The sequence below is a fragment of the Triturus cristatus genome, chromosome 12, assembly GCF_964204655.1.
Source record: "Triturus cristatus chromosome 12, aTriCri1.1, whole genome shotgun sequence".
Lineage (NCBI taxonomy): Eukaryota > Metazoa > Chordata > Amphibia > Caudata > Salamandridae > Triturus > Triturus cristatus.
In genome coordinates, this window is record NC_140595.1 from 101,387,847 (window position 1) to 101,406,805 (window position 18,959).

An 18,959-nucleotide genomic window follows, 5' to 3' on the forward strand; every position below is an offset into this window, starting at 1 on the left:
TTTGTCTTTGTATATTTGATACTTTTAATAATTTTGTACTATTTCCATCTCAGCCTGAAATTTATCTAGGATATGTTGAAGAAGTCCTGCACTCTTTAAAAATATAAAAAAATGAAATTATAAAATCATTGTATATTTTCAGACAAGTTCTTATTTTGTTGATATAGATGTACCAGTTGTTAAAGGTATGCCTGTGATGACGCCACAGCTCCTGTCCTGCATCTTTAAGCAAAAATTGAACTTTTATCAATTTCAGGTGACGGGAATGTACGAGAGTTGGGTACCAAAGTTGGTGGATGCCTTGTACAAGCGAGAGCCTGACTCTAATGTGGTGGTGGTTGACTGGCTCAGCCGTGCTCAGCAGCACTATCCGGTATCTGCTGGATACACTCAGCTGGTGGGACAGGATGTTGCTAAGTTTATAGACTGGATGGAGGTAAGTGCCTTGGAAAGCTTGTGATGGATGTCAAATTGCATTGAAATATGTTTGATTCATAGCGTCACATTTGCGTCTTAACCAGTGTCCTGTACTTTTCTTGGGCCGTGTCATTCTTTAATAATCCCTAGTGGGTCTCCATGCAGCTAGGAGAAATCCATTGATGAACTTGGAATCCTCATGGCGGCTCTTATAAGATTTTAGATATATTTGCTATTGGGAAATAGTATGATTTTCTATGACTTTAGCGTTAAATATTGCACTTCTAAGTAGTGTTAAGTAACATGCATTCCCAATTAAACAAAACTCAATTCGCCTACGGAGTAAGGATGCAAGGGTGATTTGCCCTTAATACGATTGTTAGATAATGGCAGATATGAGTGCTGAGCGTTTACTTCAATGCACCAAAATGAGTCTTCAAAGACAGCAAGATGTGATGGTGATTGCATACAGGGCAGTCGTATAAAATTCTTTTAAAAATTCCTAAAGAAAATTAGTTTGACCTGTTAAAGCATACCGAGACCGTAGGATGTAGTAGCAACCACTAAGCAAACAATTTAGTTTTGTTGGCGACCCGTAAAAGGTCAGCGTACAACCCGCGGGCCGGGTATAGTAGAAGCTGGTCATAGCTTCTCCACTCGAGTAGGCATGGAAGGCCTTCACCAGCCCCCAGGACCCAAAGACCTGTGAGATCTTGAAAGCTAATATATGTATCTGTAATATCTGCGTATTCTCTGTTGCTAAAACGCACCACCCCACAAACAGACTATTTACAGTTTTAAGAGATAGTACGCCTTAACATCCATGTCTGATGAAAAAAACTGTATATTTGTTCTTGTAAATTCCACTTATTTATTGATGTTGTTTTAATCTAAAAATTGATGACCACAAATTTGCTAGTACATTCTAAAATGCAAGTTTTTGTTTTGCTTTTCCAAGGGGGAGTTTAATTATCCAGTTGATAATGTTCACTTGTTGGGATATAGTCTTGGTGCACATGCTGCTGGGGTTGCAGGAAGTTTAACTAAAAAGAAAGTTCAAAGAATTACAGGTAAGAGCACTTATGACATTGTGATGTCCCTTGCCTGAAGTACTTGCAATTGTCTTGTGTACCAAATAAATCTCACCATTAGGGAAGCCAAAGAAGTAGGGCCCTGACTTAAGTTGTCACAACAATGAGGGGAATATGTGGGAGCCTGATTACCATATATTCCTAATATTCTACACATTAAAACAATACAGCAGAACCACCTTATGTTATCCTGGGAAGGCTGCTTTACATCATGAAAACACAGCAGCAAGCAATGGCCTGGCAGAGTCAATACTTACCACCAGTAAGAGAATGTCGGTGTTTACTTTACAGTGGTATTTTTTAATACAACAGAATGTGGAAAAAAATGGATTAACTCTCAATCCAAGTTATTGCCCAGTTCATTTTAAGTGCAATGGCAATATCTAGTTTTCCAATGATAACCCCCACCACCCCTTAGACTCTATTATGAGTTGCCCCTATATTCGTGCAGTAATGCCGCACCCAGCAAATTCTAGTGCTTCAGACAATTCTATTTTACATATGCATTCGTCTCCTCTGATGCTAAGTATTTCTGCTAGAATGGGACACCAAATTCAAAATAGTACTTTTAGCACAATTTACATGTTTATCCTCTTTTTTTTTTTTTAGCTGTTTCACTATTGGCATTTTCCCTGGTTATCAATGGAGAAATATTGGGGTGGCGGGTGGGGGTAAAGTGCCTGCTGTGTGGGTTTTCCTGCACAACTCAGAATGCTTATTTGTGCCCAAACTCCTGTTTGTGCACAAATCACGATTCAAATGGAACCGAGATGGAGTTTATAAAATGTCGCGTTTTTAAGGAGAAAAAAGAGGTGCTTCATAATTTGCACGAAAACCTGTTTTGCTCAAAGGTGAACTTGTGGAAAGGTCTCATGCATTGCATCATCATCACTATGAAGTGCAAACACTCACCTGCAATATTTGGATTTTGCACGTGACAATGTTTACTATGAACACATGTCCACTAGTGAGCTCAAAATGGGGATTGTCAGATTTGGAGAATGTTATCTGAGATGGAGAAAGTGTATAGAGAAATGCCTCAAGGTTGCTGCTGGTCCCTGCTTCTTTGACGTTTGCATGCAACCGCTGGCCAACCTGTTTGCAGGTAATGGTTTTCTAACCCAGCGGTACACTAATGTCACATAATTCACGCTCAAACTAAGTAAAAGTTCCATTACCAGCTAGAAGATAGCTCCTGGAAGCTGGGCATCTAGCCTTGTCCCAGTGGCAGCATGACTGAGATCCTCCACTAACATAAGGCACAGACTGTTCCTGTCCGATCGGCCTGCACTTATTAGCCCACGTCAATTTTTCATCCCAAGTGGAATCTGGGAGTCTTATTCAATTGGAGCTTTTGGCTTCCCCACCAAGCTAAGCCATGAGTCAGATCAGTTCAGCCTCGTCTAGCCATCTCTCGCTATTTCTGACTCAAATCTGTAAACGCTTCAGAGCGACTCAAGCCAATTTCATTGGATTGTCCTTAAAGGCCCATTCATAGCATTCATCTAGATTTGCGGTTGCTCGGCATAACGATCACAGGCAACGTTGAGGTATGATTCTGCATCCCAAGGGCGGTGGTTAGAGGATACTACAGCAGTGGTCCCAGGATGCACCTTCGGTCTACGCCTTCAACTGATAAGGCAAACAACGTAGACAAGAGCCGCCTGTATATTTGACTATATTCTTCGGGCCAGATCTATCGCGGGTCTGTGCAGTTTGGATGCTTCCAAGTTCCCCGCTGGGATAGGGGAATAGAATCTGCATTGTGAACTGGCCATAGATGGTACAGGCTGCTCAGCAAGGACTTCCGAGGGATGAAGATGATCTGGCTTTCATTAACTGGTGAGCGCATGTCTGAATGCAATCTGTTGGCTCGCCCTGTAGCGAGTATCTGGATGTCATTATTTATTAATTATTTTTTTTTAAAACAGGAATTGCAGTTCCTTGCCAATGGGTTATTTTAATCATTTCAATTAAAGGATCAGGGAAGGCTTAAGTGTAGTCTCTGGCTCTTCTGCTTCATGAATGCCTCCTGGTGATCTTCCAGGATTCACAGAGCGGTGAGATGTGAAAACTCGATGAAACTCTGGCTCTAGCCGCCCATAGAGATATGCAGGGGTTTCGTAACCTGAAGGCTCTCCCAGGCTCTGCTCCTCCTTCATAACACGTACATCTCTGGCTAAGCTTTTTAAAGAATACCGGCAAGGCCTTCGAAGCTGAAGCCAAATTAATACAAATTGTTTATTTTAAATTCTTTAATTTTTTACATGTAGTTAGCCTGTACCAACTCATCACGTTATGATCCTTGGAATCTATTTAGCTTGTCATTATAAACAAGAAGGGTCTATAATCAGAAATCAAATAATCGATACGTTCTGGATCTCTCCGTGCAGGTTGTAGGTGCTCTTCAAAAAAGTGTTCAATCACTGATAGGAAGGAAACTAACGGTAACTTATTTGAGGCATCCGTCTAGATCAAACTCTATTGGCACCTTCCTGGTAGTTGTTGTTAACCTAGATAGCGGCCTAGCGGACTCCTGAAGACATATCTGAATCTGTACTTTGGACATAGTTTAGATCCTTGCACATTGATCCTGGGCTCTTTCAGGATCACATAAAGGCCGAGCATGTCTATGAAGAGACACAACAGATATCCTTTCAAAGTCCTAATTATGATTTGTCTGGGCCTCCAACCAAGTGGACATTGCTATAGTTAGAGCATTTCTGGGAATTTATTTTTATCTTTTTGGAATTTAACCTCGGTGATGAGCACTTTCCCTTGTAAGATCTTGGATTCTCTAGTATTTTCATAAGGCTGATTAGGGATTCCACTTCAGTGAAATCTTGATTTCAATGTGTTCCGCAATGAATGCGTACTTATCATGTTGTGCTCATCCGTGCCTGCCATTGGTGCATCTTTTAAAGTGTCTCCAAAGTTTCTGCAGGGGTCTTCATTGTTTCAGTTGATTGGTGGAAGGTGTTGTCATCTTCTGAGACCTTATCCTAAAATACTAGTTAAGAATGAAATGTCTCACAAACAAGGACTGAAGAGTCTCCAATATTCTAGATGGGAGACAAAAAGGCGAATATGGTGCCATGCCACACTGCCATTTTCACCCACTCAAGTTATTGTTTTTGCATTTATGTAGTGCTTCATACTCCAAAGGAGGTACCAAAGTAAATTTGTGTTTGCATACCATGCGCCAAGGGAGTGATTGGAATGGAAAAGCGTGTCTATCGTGTGGCTTATGTGGATAGTGTTTTGATGTTGTGCTTCTATTGTTTTGTCATGTGACCATGTTGCCAAAAGTAGTCAGAGGTAGATAGATGCTGGTTTATGGCTGAACAGAAAGGAACTCATTAGAGCAGGGATACTCAAAGTAGGGTCCGGGAACGCTTGCACCCGCCTTACCTTTACATGTACCACCTGCTAAACAGCAGCACTGAGCTGCTGTTTACATGACAGAGAACTGACATTTAGAAAGCTATTAAAGGGGCAAGCAGTTATTTAAATCTTAACTAAAGTAAAGGAAAAGAAACACAGAAGGTGTCCTGCAGCCTCATCTTCAGGGGCATGTTTATTTTAAGCACATTGTGCAACAAACAAATACATTCTCTTCACAATTCAAAATTGTGTTTCATTAACATGCAGAAGCATTTCACTTTAATACATAAGATTATATCACTACATTGATACATAATTTTCATACATTAACTGGGAAACAATAATGCCTTCCGCCGCCCTGTCAACAAAGCCATTAAGTAAACCAAGAGGCAAGACATTTGTCATGCGCACCCTCTGGGTGGAAAAGGTTGTTATTGTACTTGGAACACATTTATAGTTTCTTTAATCAAACACAAGAGAGAGTTTTTCACAGAGCATATTCTGAACGTATGTATTCCAAGGTACTTTCATATGTGATCATGAAGAGAAAGGAGGCAGAGTGAAATAAAACAATTACCTAGGATCACACAATTTGGTTAAGAGGTGGAGCCAGTATTGAGCCCACGTTTTCTGTTTTCACATTGTACAATTCAGCCACTAGATGGGTATCTCTTTCAATCTCACGTTTTACATCAAAGTTAATGCGTTGTCTTTAATTTTTGGCTGTGAGGTTAGCGTGTGGGTAGCAGGCAGAAGCCACATGAAGGCTTGGTTCGTTTTGGGCTCGAGGATCCCGGAGAACCTCGAGCCGAGTCAGAGCCAGGCATCTGGCTTGAGACTTCTGTGGTGTTGCAACCTCTATCACATAATGGCAATTAAGGGGAGAAAGGCATAGAAAAGACATAATTTGACCCTCAAAATAACACCACCAGTCACAGTCCATAACATGCACATATTTCGCCTTCCCGACGCCCATCTTATACCAAAGTGACCCTCACGCCGCTGGCAGCAATGCAGCCATAGTCATGGCACGGACCATACGTATCGGAAATGTTTGTGAGTGCCCATGACCTAGAGGATCTGCAAGTCAGTGAGATAACGACAGCTTTTGTCAACAACCCTATCTTTCTGGGAAACGGCCCTGCCTTGTATTCTCAACTTGAAAGCAGCAACTTTGAATGCATGGTTCCTGAAATTTCCGGATATTCTGTACTTTCAGGTGTCTGGTTGATGTGTACCGGAGCTTGTTTTACACTTTTGTAAGACAAAAGTCAGGCAAACCTGTTTAGTCTTCTCTGTGATGTGCAGAGTATACAATGCAACAATAACCCCTTCGCTGCTGCGGACATTCCGCTGCAGCGCTGGGGGGGGCAGGGGGGCAGCGCGGTGGGCCTGTGCTCATGACGGAGCCGCTCCGTCATGAGCCACAGTTGAGCTGTGCTCATGACGGAACGGTTCCGTCATGACTCCGCCCATTTGCGTTGTCCCCTCGCACAGGCGGGGAAACAGCGCCGCGCAGGCGGAGCGGCCGCCAACGGGCGTGTCATGACGGAACCGTTCCGTCATGAGCACAGCTCAACCGTGGCTCATGACGGAACGGTTCCGTCATGAGCGGGGAAGGGGTTAAGAACATGTCCGCAAGCGATGTGAATCAGTCCGCGTGGAATTTAAAATGGAGGCGTGTCTTCCATTTGCCCCTGATGACCAGTGCTCTTTTACACAGTTTCTAAATGCAGTTTCTTTTAGTAGCTGGAATGAACTGTCATTGTCTAGCGCTGTTGAGACTTATTTTGGACTACTCCTTCTGCAAAAGGTATGTGTTAGAATGGAGCATGTGTGAAGCGTGCTGGTGCAGTGCATGTATGGTGGAGGTGTACTGACAAGACTTTCAGTTCAGAAGAGTCACCCTTTTAAACCAAAAGGGACAGGGTAGGTAAAACCTATGAAAAAAACGATTTCCCTTTTGTGTTCCACTAAATAGTCATAAATCTTCTATGTATCAATAGGTAGTCCAATTAGAATACACTGAATAAAATGCTACATATTTATTTTTTATCTGTATCACCAATTGAAACTGTCTCCTTTTTAAAAACAATATGTATATGCCTATTAAATTATTCAAGTAGGTTTACAATATACAATTCAATTAATATTCAATAAAATTTTTTAAAAAACACAGAATTTATAGGGAAAGGGACTTTTGTGATACGAATGCTTGATATATAGTTATTGATTAGTTAATTGTTTTTAATTTAAACATTTTTTGTATGTTTACAATGTGGGATTCATAAAGTGCGTCTACAAAAATGGAGGGTTTGACCAATATATTTTCTACATTTTGGATAACTAATAGATGATGTTTTATGTATATTAAGGGTACAGATATAGCTTCATAGTTTTCAAATGGTTGTATTGAATATTTAGTGAATTGTATATTGTAAACATGCTTGAATAATTTAATAAACAGATATATATATATATTGTTCATAGAAAGGAGACCGTTATAATTGGTGATATAGACAAATAATCCATATGTAGTATTTTATTCAGTGCATTCTAATTGGACTACCTATTGATACATGGAAGATTTATGAATATTTAGTGGAACACAAAAGGGAAATCGTTTTTTTTGTTGGTGTAGGTGTACTGACAAGAGACACTCTGACACGTTATGTGGGTAGTATGTACTCCTCCGGGCACAGGTCTTTACCTGTATTAACTCATTGATCATATCACAGGACTATAATGACAGAGGGAGTCCTAGCTAGAATATATGCTTGGGAGTCTAAGACTCAGGATCCTTCCATGCGACACACGAACAGCTCTTACTGACTGTTACACCCAAGATTCTATGACCACCTCTTTGTTACTGTTGGACCATATGGCACCTTAAAATTACATAGTGCAGCTGTCGCTTCTTACTGCATGCACGAGAACCCTGCGTAAAGTGCTTGGTTCGTGCTCCATCACAGGTTCTGAGATGACCTATTTCTTCCTGCTCTACCACGCGCTTCATCGGTACATAGTGTAGCTTCTGCTTCCAGCTAAACATAACAGAACCTATATGCAGTACCCATTTCCTCTGCATGCAGCATAGGCCATATGAGTAGGTCCTTCAACTTCCTGTTGTGCCACGTGCCTGTGAGTGCCTGCAGCTGAAGGTCATGCTTCCTGGTGGTCCAAAAGCCCTGTAAGTGGTTAATAAGATAACTCGTACAGCAGGAAGCATGGATGGAAAACTACCTACAGCTTCTGGATGAATATGCACCACTTTTGTTGACCTCCAGCTGCAACAGTGTTGGAACATCCCCTTGATACTCTCTGACATGATTGCATAGAGGTGGACTGGCCTGCATAGACAATGGGATCCTAACAGGAGTGGGCCTTTAAAAGACTCTCAATTTCAGGACTGCACCCCTGAGGTTTGTCTGACTCTTCCCTCTTCCCTCAACCTAATCGACTTATTCTGTCCTCAGTTGGTGTTGGGAGGCCACTTTCCATCTGCGGTCTCTTTTCTGTACCAGCCAGGCTTGTAGTCATCTAAAGGGCTTGCACTAAGACTTCTCAGCCATTTCACAGCGAATGGCTACAGTGTCTTTCAGTGAATGGAGCAGCCAGAGTGCTGGAATGCTTTATTTGCTTCAGATGTTTCCTGCAAACACTGGAACTGATTATGGAATGGGCTTTTACAAGAGAATTCTCCCTGGAATGAGTTTCTACGCATTTTTTGTACTTCTAGTCCTCACGCCACGCCATCTTTGATGTAAATATAAAACACAGCACACTGTGGGCTCTCTCATTTTTAGTGTGAGCTACAAACACTATTTAAGACAAGGACCCTGCCAAACCTTTGGGCTGACTCGTGCTTTACGTAGTTCAAGAGCGGGAGTGGTGCTATTTTACCACCTTAAACAGTGGATAATGGTTGATTGTGACCAGAACTTTACAGATGTGCTGCTTTTGGTTGGAAATGTGGAACAACTAAAGTAAACAACAGAACTTAACACAATATCCTATACAAAGCAATATAGCACAGTGAAAAGTTAAAAGGTCAGAGTACAATTAAATAGTCAAAATAGGTACAAAAACAACAATCACAGTACAACACATCACATTGCAATAAAGCAGGACAAAAAACACAAGCTGCAAAAAACAACAACAGAACGTATCACCACCACATCAGAATGCTAATCAAAAAACATACACAAATATGTTACACATTATCATCTCCAGAGAAATATACTTTCGTAATAAGGTGTAGGCACCAAGCACAACCTTAAGTTCCCACAAAGACGATGAATTAGCACATGTCAAATATGCTTTACAATCTGGCCCCATATGAGTGCGCTGTGATTTTATGAAAGCCGAAAGGAAAGAAATAACTGTATCAGTTCTCATGGACGAACAGTTGCAATAAATGTTCTCTTTGTAAACACCTGGCTCAGGTGTAAGAATTAATTGGAACTCATGAAGGAGGGTGATGGTCAGTTCCTCTATCTGTGAGGTTTTAAAACACTGCTAGATTGGGTGATGGCAGCATTTCCTCTAATTTTTACCGCCTCACCAGCTCTATTTTCTCCACGCTTGGAACATACACTCCGTAGTGAAATAACCAGGTCATGACATGGAAATAATATGTATTAAGGAACGGTATGCAGTTCTTAAGGGCATGTGGATATACAAGGTTAGGGGGGTTCTAAGTTGAAAGTGCAGGAGCACAAATGAATGTCCTGTGATTAAAGGCGAGAGGGGGAAGACCCTCTTCGGAACTAGTGCCCCCACACACCCAGCAAGCTAGGTGTCATGCTTCATCATTTGGGCTTGCTCCTCGTCGGGCCGGCGCTGCAGTGCCCGACGGGCTCCCATAAATGGGGCTCTTTATTGGAGATCTTTTGTTCCTGCCGGTTGGTGCAGTGGGGGTGGAATTAATATGCTTATGAAGTGCTTACTGGTTAGGGTAGGAGCTTTAGAGATCAAAAGAAGAAATACCATAAGTCCTTCAAAGTTCCATAGTCTCTACCATTGATCGCCAAAATGAGAATTGATTTGCCCTCTGCAAAGATTACAAACTGCTTCACTGCAGTGAGCTAGAAAGTGTCCCTTCTTGAAGATCTGTTGAACCATGACACAAGACCTTGTTCTCTAATCATTGTACGAGAAGGATTCTTCTCTGCACCTCCTACCTGAGCATCTTTTTAACTAAGCTTCTCATTAGAATCCAGACTCTTTGACCCGGCAGCCATATAACTGCACCTTAGAATATATATAAACATCTACTCCTAACATCTATCAATGTACCAAAGGACAGCTGGTCATTGGGCTGGTTTTGACTTGTACATCTTCAATCTGATGCTTCCCCGAGAGTTGGATCTTCAGTTGGGTGGTTGATCGGGTTTTCAATGAAGTGTACTGTGTTTAATTTGTTCGGGTGCTTGCAGGTAGTGGACACCAGCACACATTTGTAGGCACCAGGACTATATTTCACCATTAGACTTTGACCCAGAGCAAAGAGAAGAAGACATCAATCGGAGAATAGAGGATGATAGAAAAGTAACAAAGGAAAAGTGAAGGAGGAAGTGAAAGAGTTCAGCAGTAACAGAGGGGGAAAACCATGATGAAACAGAAGGGAGATAAAAAGACAGGCAGTGTAGGCAATAGATGGGATCAAGGCTTTTGTTAGCCAACTTTATCTATTGGTCTGGCCAGCAGTCATTCGCATTTTGTTTAAGCCCACCACATCATGCAGCAGTGCGAAAGAGAGTAATTTATTTCAGCCATTGACTCTTGTACAGTGAGTTATGGCACTTTGCCTGATTAGCCTGAAAATAATGCACTTCAATTGCTTGACTGGTGGGCCAATAGTTTGCTTTGGCAATTCCTTTTTTCCTTCCCATCTTTGACCATTGTTTTATAATGATGTCTTCAGATTGCAGTAAATCAAGCATTAATATTAATATATTTTTGTCTGATGAGAATTGAAACTAATGTGGGCTTCTCTAGCTACCTATCCTAAGTACATTAGGCTGCTTGAAAGCACCCCAATATTTCGATTAAAATTATATACTACAAATATTTTTATAGTTTCATTACTGTTTCTATTGATCATGTTTTCTTTTTGAACTACGCCTGCAATAAAAGAAAACAATAACTATCGATCCCAGTTCGCCAAGACCAGACTTATAGCTTCCCCGGTGCTTGTTTCCTTCTGGAGATATATTGAGGAGACTGGCCTGTATCCAAAAACCTCTTCCGCTTTTTGACTGCAGTTCTGCGCTACAGAAATTAGCTCAAATATACTGTAACTCAGTTTAGCAGAAACCATTTCAAATGGGTTAACGAGATCTCATTCGACCCTTTTTTCATCCTCGCTTGCCTCTTTAAAACATCACTTATTTATGTTTTTATTAGAAATGATTCCGTTTTACCGTCTGCAATCGATGTGTTTAGGTTGGATTGAATGTGTTTAATGTGTTTTAGTTAAATTATAATATTTTGTATTTAGAAATGTTTTTATGGCTTACTGCCGAATAAAGGTGGGTTGACTGACTGACTGACCCTCATTTTCAGCTGTAACTGTTACAAACTTTGAGGATGAATTCAGGCTTGTCGTGCACGTCAAACCTGCCATAAATTGAAAACTCGGCCTGCCATTTGTTTCCGCTTTTGAAGTTACTCGATTTCACAGCTGCACGCTGCTCGGGTTTCTTCCAAACTCTGTATTTGATTAGTTTGTTTGTTTATAGCGTTAGAGAGCTTCTTGGCGGTCCCTCTTTCTTTTGTATTGTTTATTTTTTTATCTATAGCAGCATGGGCTGTAATCTCCGCCGTTATTGAGCTGAATTTGTCTCCTTTGGTCTTCTGCCAACGTGTTTCCCGCCATTCCTGACTCCAGCTGGGCACTGGGGTTATTATAGTTCATACGTTCTTCGTTAAAGGGTAGACGTAGCACGCCATGACACTGACGTTTTACGGCAGTGTTGCGTGACTTCTCGCGCGCAGGGTGGTTTTAATAAAGACGCCTCTATCCTCTGATTGGTCTAGAGAGGTATGACCGTTGAATGGGCGCACGTGTTGTTCCACTGCTGCTGATTAGTCATTTTTGGCCCATCACATGAACCGAGCTTGGAAAATGTTATATTAGGTCATTTACTTGAAGCATAAAAGGTCTTTTTAAGATTGCGAGGCATTTTGTTAGTGCAGCACTTGGTCCCTCTTTACAAGTGCCCCCTTAATTCCTATGGAATGGAGACCTCAGTTATCAGTCCCCACTAGATTTGGTAGGTTTGTGGGAACACAGCAGACAGTGGTGGATGGTGACATTTGAAAGTGGTAGGGCGTAATGGTTCGGGATGAGTGCCCTATGGCGATGGAGCATAGTGAACGAGGCTGACCGTCGTAAGAGGCACATGGAGCTTCAGTCTCAGGTAGCCTGCTCCTTCTCTGCCCTCAAAGCTCCTGGTGATGGAAGACTATTCTAAAGGTAGGCCTAGTTTTAACAAGGAAAGATAGCAGATTTTTTAAATGGACTCAACACCTTTGTCAAAATGTAAAACCCATCTGACAAAGGCAGGAATGGTGGATGGTTTTATATGCAGGGCCACTGAAATTATGCAGCAACGGAGCACCAATTTATAAGATAAATTATGAGGCTAAGCACAGCAAATTATGTGTATGATGTAGCAGTCTTTTATTGACATTTCAGCAACTGTTAGAAGTGTCTGGGCAAAGCTGTGCACGTTATTACCATCTGAGCATCTGAATATAGCAATCTCCAATTGAAAGGTGATGGGTTAAACTTTACAAAAGAGTTGCCACTGCTGAGTTTTACATGTAGCTCGTACATGTAAACTTCTGAAATGAAAAATAAAACTTATGTTCTTGACTTTTTGCCTTTTTTTCTTGTGGGCAACCAAGGGTTAAACAGGCCAATGGCTGAGAGAGGCACAGAGAGCATTTCAAATGCAGATGCCAGCGTCCCGCTAGTAACGGGCTGACACCAATACTCCTGAGATGGGCACAATGGGGGGGGATAAAAAGATGTTGTACAGAACGTCATGAGTGTGAAGGCCACCAGGGATTGGGTACATATTTAGCATGTAGAAGCAGTCTAAAGCTTCTCCCTTCCCCCCTTTGTAACGCCCACCACCCCCAACTCCAGCCTAACCCCTCAGTGGTGCCAAATAGGAAATACTCGACCTTAAGACTCGCGAGATGTAAAACCTCTAAGCCACGTGCCCTACTCTTCACCAGATGAGTTACATATAATGAAACAGAGCCTGTCTTCGGCAACGTGTCACGGGTTCAATCCGCTTCTGTAGCATAACCATCACGACCTAGGGCAATGATAGCAGCATCATGAACTTGGCAATCGAGGGCCTCTCAGTCAAATTTGAAGGTGAACTTACTTTCCCTCAACCAGAACCAGGGTACAGGAACTTGCAGCTGCCGCGTTTTCTGCATAGTTGTGGATTTGCTGCATTTGCCACTTCTCTATAATATTCAGTTTTTAACACAAAAATCGTTAAAAAAAAAAGTTACTAAAACTCTGTCACACATATTGCGGTGCAGTGGCAGGTCCTTTTCTGATCATGACAGGTCACCTTTCTTTTGCCAATTGCCATATTTAGATGTTAAACTGATAATAATGATGTGTAGCTCTCCCCCCGCCAGTGCTGACATTATAAAAAAGACAAAAACATGAATTAATGTCACAGAATTCCAGTGGAAGGAAGAGGAAACGTCAATAAAGAAGCAGTTTGTACCAAAGACAAAAGTGTAAAAGACTAAACAAGATAAACAACAGGAGAAGGAAGGAGAAGGTCGGATAATAAATAGCTTGTAAAACATAAGAAATAGAGAGGACTTAAAAGAAAGGGACGATTAGACGGACCCACGAGGCTTGAACACTGAACGCGGATCTGATCAGAACAAACTCATCTTGCAAACGAACGTGAGGCGACCGAGATATTAATGACTTAACCCGCGCAAAGCCCCATCTCATCGGTCTCCACTCTAAAACACCAGCCCTACCAGCCTCGGCTCCAGTTTCCAATTAGAAAAATTCTACCTACACACATTGAGGTAGCACTCGGCTCATCACAGGCAAACTTGCCACCAAATCTAAGAATGAAATGCACACAGTGACAAATGTTCTGGAAGCATGTTCAGCCATAAATGCATTCACTGAAGTATGCAGTCGCGGGCAGCATGACGGGTGGGTGGGGGTGAAAATCGGGGCATAGGGGGGGGGGGAGTCGGGAGAGGTTTAATAAAAAAATAAAAAAAACTTACCAATACTGTCCTGCGCACCTCACTTCTGGATGGGTCCCGAGTCCGACTCCTGCCGTCCTGCGTTTTCAAATTCGTCATCAGGAAAGGCAGCCTCCCTCCCTCCCCTCCGCCAATCATTGGTGAGGCGCAGCAGAGAGCGCCCCAGCCGGGCCATTTTCTCTATGTAGGCTGCTGCATGCAGCAGCCTACATAGAGAACAAGCATTGGCATAGCCAATAGGTCTCGCCTTTGGGACCTCATAAGTGTTTAGCCATGCAACACTTGATGTTGTTGCACCAAGGATATTGTGCTGGATAACTAAACACTTATAAGGTCCCAAAGACGAGACCTATTAGCTGTGCCAATGCTTGTTTTATTTTTGTCCACAGTAAGCACAGTTTATTCAACTTCTCATTCTTAGCTTTTGTTAGGTAGGCTGCAGGCGTGCTGTTCAGAAACAAGTCCCACAGCCAACGCAAATGCCTGTCACTCTCACAGTGGAGGAAAAGCCAATGGAAGAAGTGGGCTGACCATTTGCATCCTGTTGAATGCTGTGAGGAGGACAGCACTTTTGTGAATGGCACTTGAACAGACCAATGGATGAAGAGGGCTGACTGAAAGGCCCTGTATGTATTAGTGGCTATTTTAAGTATGATTTTTTATGATTTATGAAAATAAGTGGCTGGCGAGACAGATAAAGTTGTCCCTAGGAAATCCGTAAAAGCTAAAAAACAAATGAGGCACGCTTGTTAAATCATCCGAGACAGGGATGCTTAGTACAAGTTGACCAATCTTAGCCTTGCATCTAATGAACAGTCGGTAGAAAATGCAGCCATTCCATGTGTGTTTCGAGCTGCCCCTTCAGATGGGGAAAAGGAAAATTAAACTGACGAGGAGGGAATGCGTGGGGGAAAGGGGAGCAACACGGTGGGTGGAGGGCTGCTAAAATGCGGATCGCTTAAGCACGCGTAAACAACAAGCAGGAAGTGGGATAAGGGAGGGGGGTAGGCGGAGAAAGGCACGCAGGCTGACAAATTGTGGGCACTTTTGCGGCCGCTTTGATGTTCTCAGTGGCCGCGCGGCTCACTGAGAACATCAAAGCAGCCGCAAAAGTGATCACGCAGGCTGACAAATGGTGCGCGCGCCCGGCGCACATGCACTGTAGTTGGAGGCCTGAAAAGCCACTAGTTTGCACTTCCAAATCCCGCTTACTAAAACTCTCGCTAGAGCAGCGCTAAAGCGCGGGCTCAGCCGAGACCTAAAAAGGGAGAGTGGGCGGTCCTGCTCGAGGGCAGGGGGGATTGGCTTGCCCACTGTTGTGAGTATTGACTGTTTGGGGCTGACCAAACAGTCAATACCCACAACAGTGGGCAAGCCAGTCACCCCCCTGCTCTCGAGCAGGACCACCCACCCCCAACCAGGCACTTCTGCTTTCTCGCAGTGCGGGAAGCAGAAACCTAAAATTGTAGTTATAACCATTTATGTTTCTGCCTTCTCGCACTGCGAGAAAGCAGTGCGTCGACGCCCCCACGCCCCAATGGGGAAGCCGCCACTGACCTCAGATCTCTTAAATCAATACAAGACTTTGGCTAGTGGAACAGCTGAAATCTCAGTTTGAAAGGGCAGACAAAAAAAATGAGGAATTACTGAGGGATCAGGCTCAAAAGGACCAATTTCCCGGAGTTAGACATGGATTGGTGCATGCCGGCTGAGAGAGTGGTTTATGAAAGTAGGGGTTGCCCACAAAAATGGTCCAGAATATGGGACCCATGGATTAAAAGTAGAGGTCTGTTGTGCACCCCTGTTGTCCTCCCTCCCTCCCTAGTGGTAGACGATGAAGATATTTAAGTGCTTGAATGTAGAACAACACAGTATGCTCTTTTGTAATGTTTCCCAATGCCTAAATGTATAGATTCGCCATGTCTTGAGACTTTGTACTGTGAGATTATAGTAATGTACTGTCCAGATTGATTTGTATGGTTTTCTGTTTGAATAAAAAAAAGATTTGAAAAAAATAAAAAATTACCAATTTCCCAATAAACCCTCCTTATATAATGAACCTTCAGGGCCCAATCGTAATGGGCTAGATTTTCATCACTCATGTTATCCATAACCTCAGGGATTGGGAAACGGTGGCCAATTTTCCAAGCCTCTTATACTGAGCGCCATGGTGGGGATGAATGTGGCAAGGACGTTACTGATTATGCAGCAGGAGCGTTTGTGCCAAACTGTAAAAAGAAGACCCACTGGGCATTTTTACTTGTTATTCAGAAACAAACCCCAATGCAGTAGTTTGTTTCTGAAATTCTCCAAAATAACATCCATGGTGTGTAGGGAGCTTTCTCCTAGCTTGTGGATCGATTATTATTTTTCCTTCTGCGGCCTGGCATTTCAAGGCTGGACCTGTAGGTGTCAGAATGTCTTCGCTCTCGAGTGTGGCTCGTCGAATCATACACCTCTGACCGCGAAAGTGTCCCCACCTCTAAATGAGGTGGGGGGGGGGGGCAAAGGTTTGGAGATGGGGTGGTCCACAATTTTACAGCAAAACTCCCTCATCTGACAAACACTAGAACAGGTCTATCCTATACATACAAGATCCATAACTAAGTATTTACAATTTACCTCGTTAGTTCCAGCTGTCCACCTACATGACTTGAAAATGTGTTATGCAACGTTAACTGCTGTTTTAATTAAAATATTTACAACTTATCTTTCATTCAGGTCTGGATCCTGCAGGGCCAAACTTTGAATATGCCGAAGACATAATTCGCCTTTCTCCCGACGATGCAGATTTTGTTGATGTTTTGCATACGTACACAAGGGGATCTCCAGACCGCAGTATTGGTATTCAAAAACCTGTCGGGCACATAGACATCTATCCCAATGGAGGAAGCTTCCAGCCAGGGTGCAACCTCGGAGAAGCTCTACGGATAATAGCAGGAAATGGATTTGGAGGTATTTCTTGCAAACCGAAGTTATTTAAAGTTAGTTTTGCAATTCAGGACACTTTAGAAGAATTAGCTAGTAAGGATTATTCACCACAAGGGCTTACCATTTTCAGAAGGATACTATGTACATGCTCAACTGCTCCAAGTAATTTTGTGACAATGATTACTGCCAGTGGATTCAGACATAGGAATATTTCACATTAATTCATTTTGTAGCTCTTGGCTTTCCACCAAGTAGGCAGCTTAGAGACTTTTATGTACTCTGATTGGTAATTACAGGAACAGTTTGAAATAACAGTGACACCACCAACATGCCTATAATAGTATTTAAACCAGTGACCTGCAGTGGAATTCACTCTTTTGTAAGGGCAGAATTTTTATAAAAGGGGCTTAAAGATAAAAAAATATATATATTTATGTACATGAAACACTAGCTAAAAAGAAATGAGTTCATTAATAAATGCTCATGGTTTAAAATTAAGTGTATATTTATAACTAATTACTTTCTTCATAATATTCCCATTAGGATATCTGAATTACTTTATTACTCAATGTTTCACTCAAGTTCCCGAAGTAGACTGAAACCACCTCCCATTTCAACACCATATTTGGATTTCTGATGACAAGACAACATTAATAGTAGGGTTGAATATCACTAGTGACTCTGTAAACTTGATGCTCAATCTTACACATCTCAGATTTTAACATAATCTCCTTTTAATATATTTAATCTTTTAAGATTATTTAGTGTTGTAAGATATTTAGGTTTTTGCTGGTTTACTTATCCTTGTTATTTACTAATCAGTTATTTCAGAGCAAAGCCTCCAATTTAAAATAAATCTCAAACCCCTCCCCCCCCCAATTAGTGACACACATTTATCCTTATCCTTCTGGACTCTTTAAGTCATGTTTTGTGAAGTTGCTTCTCAATCGATTCAGTGGAAGGATAAACATTTAATAGCATTTGATTCTGAAGATTGGATGACACTTTGGGAGGTTCTCTGGCTGTAAGAACAGTTCTCAACACAGTTGTAATTCGGGCAGGGTAATATATACCAACCACTGACACACTCTAACTGTTCCTCATGATGTGGGTGGCAGGCAGCAGTTTGTTTTATCCCCCGTCCAATTGAATCTTTTTCTCAACAATATGAGAGTGGTATTACAGAAGATTAAGCTGTGTGCCCTGATAGGTTGACAGTGTTATTTGCAGAGGAAGGCAAAACACTGATTACCCAAAATATAGTTTGTCAACATTGCTAGAACAAATAGGATTACATTATGATAAATTTACCTTTAAATTGAGCAAGAAGGCAAACATAGTTCCAGAGATCTTGGGCAAGACTATAACCAAATTTAAGTCTAGGATGACCGACAAAATTAAGGTTTGCTTATTTGACTATGAATATTTACGAAATATAATAGCTCCAGTCAAGGTGATCAATCAGCCTTATACAAGAGGGTGTGTGACAATGATGTGACAACTGAGATGATATCTCTCTATGACGAGTCTCTAAGATCTTACAAAGCTCCTTGTAAATTTCAAGAATCTTTTAATATCCCAGAAGACTGTATGTTGAATATGTATAGGAAAGCTTGTATATGATATTTATATTCTGCTGTGTTTTGCTACATAATTATGCATAAAATCAAACAAATGGGGAGAAGAGAATATGCTGTAAGGTTGGCTCCGCTTCCACTACTTTACACCTATTAGACAGGCATTGACCTTCAGGTACTGGATTAATTAACCATCCAAAGCACTGTACTTTCCTTTACCCCCGTCAAAGGACACATGAATGAAATAGAATTGGTATATCCCTCATGAAAATGTAATTCTTAGATCCCC

At 41.9% G+C, this 18,959-nt stretch overlaps 1 protein-coding gene across 1 annotated transcript in view; it reads left to right on the forward strand.

The window, feature by feature from the left end:
* LPL (lipoprotein lipase) overlaps positions 1-18,959 on the forward strand; it is a 69,841-nt gene that overhangs the window by 36,812 nt on the left and 14,070 nt on the right. Inside the window, exons 3-5 of the mRNA XM_085639533.1 lie at positions 257-436; positions 1,376-1,487; positions 16,884-17,117. Coding sequence (XP_085495659.1) covers positions 257-436; positions 1,376-1,487; positions 16,884-17,117 — 526 coding nt within the window. The remainder of the gene's footprint in view (positions 1-256; positions 437-1,375; positions 1,488-16,883; positions 17,118-18,959) is intronic.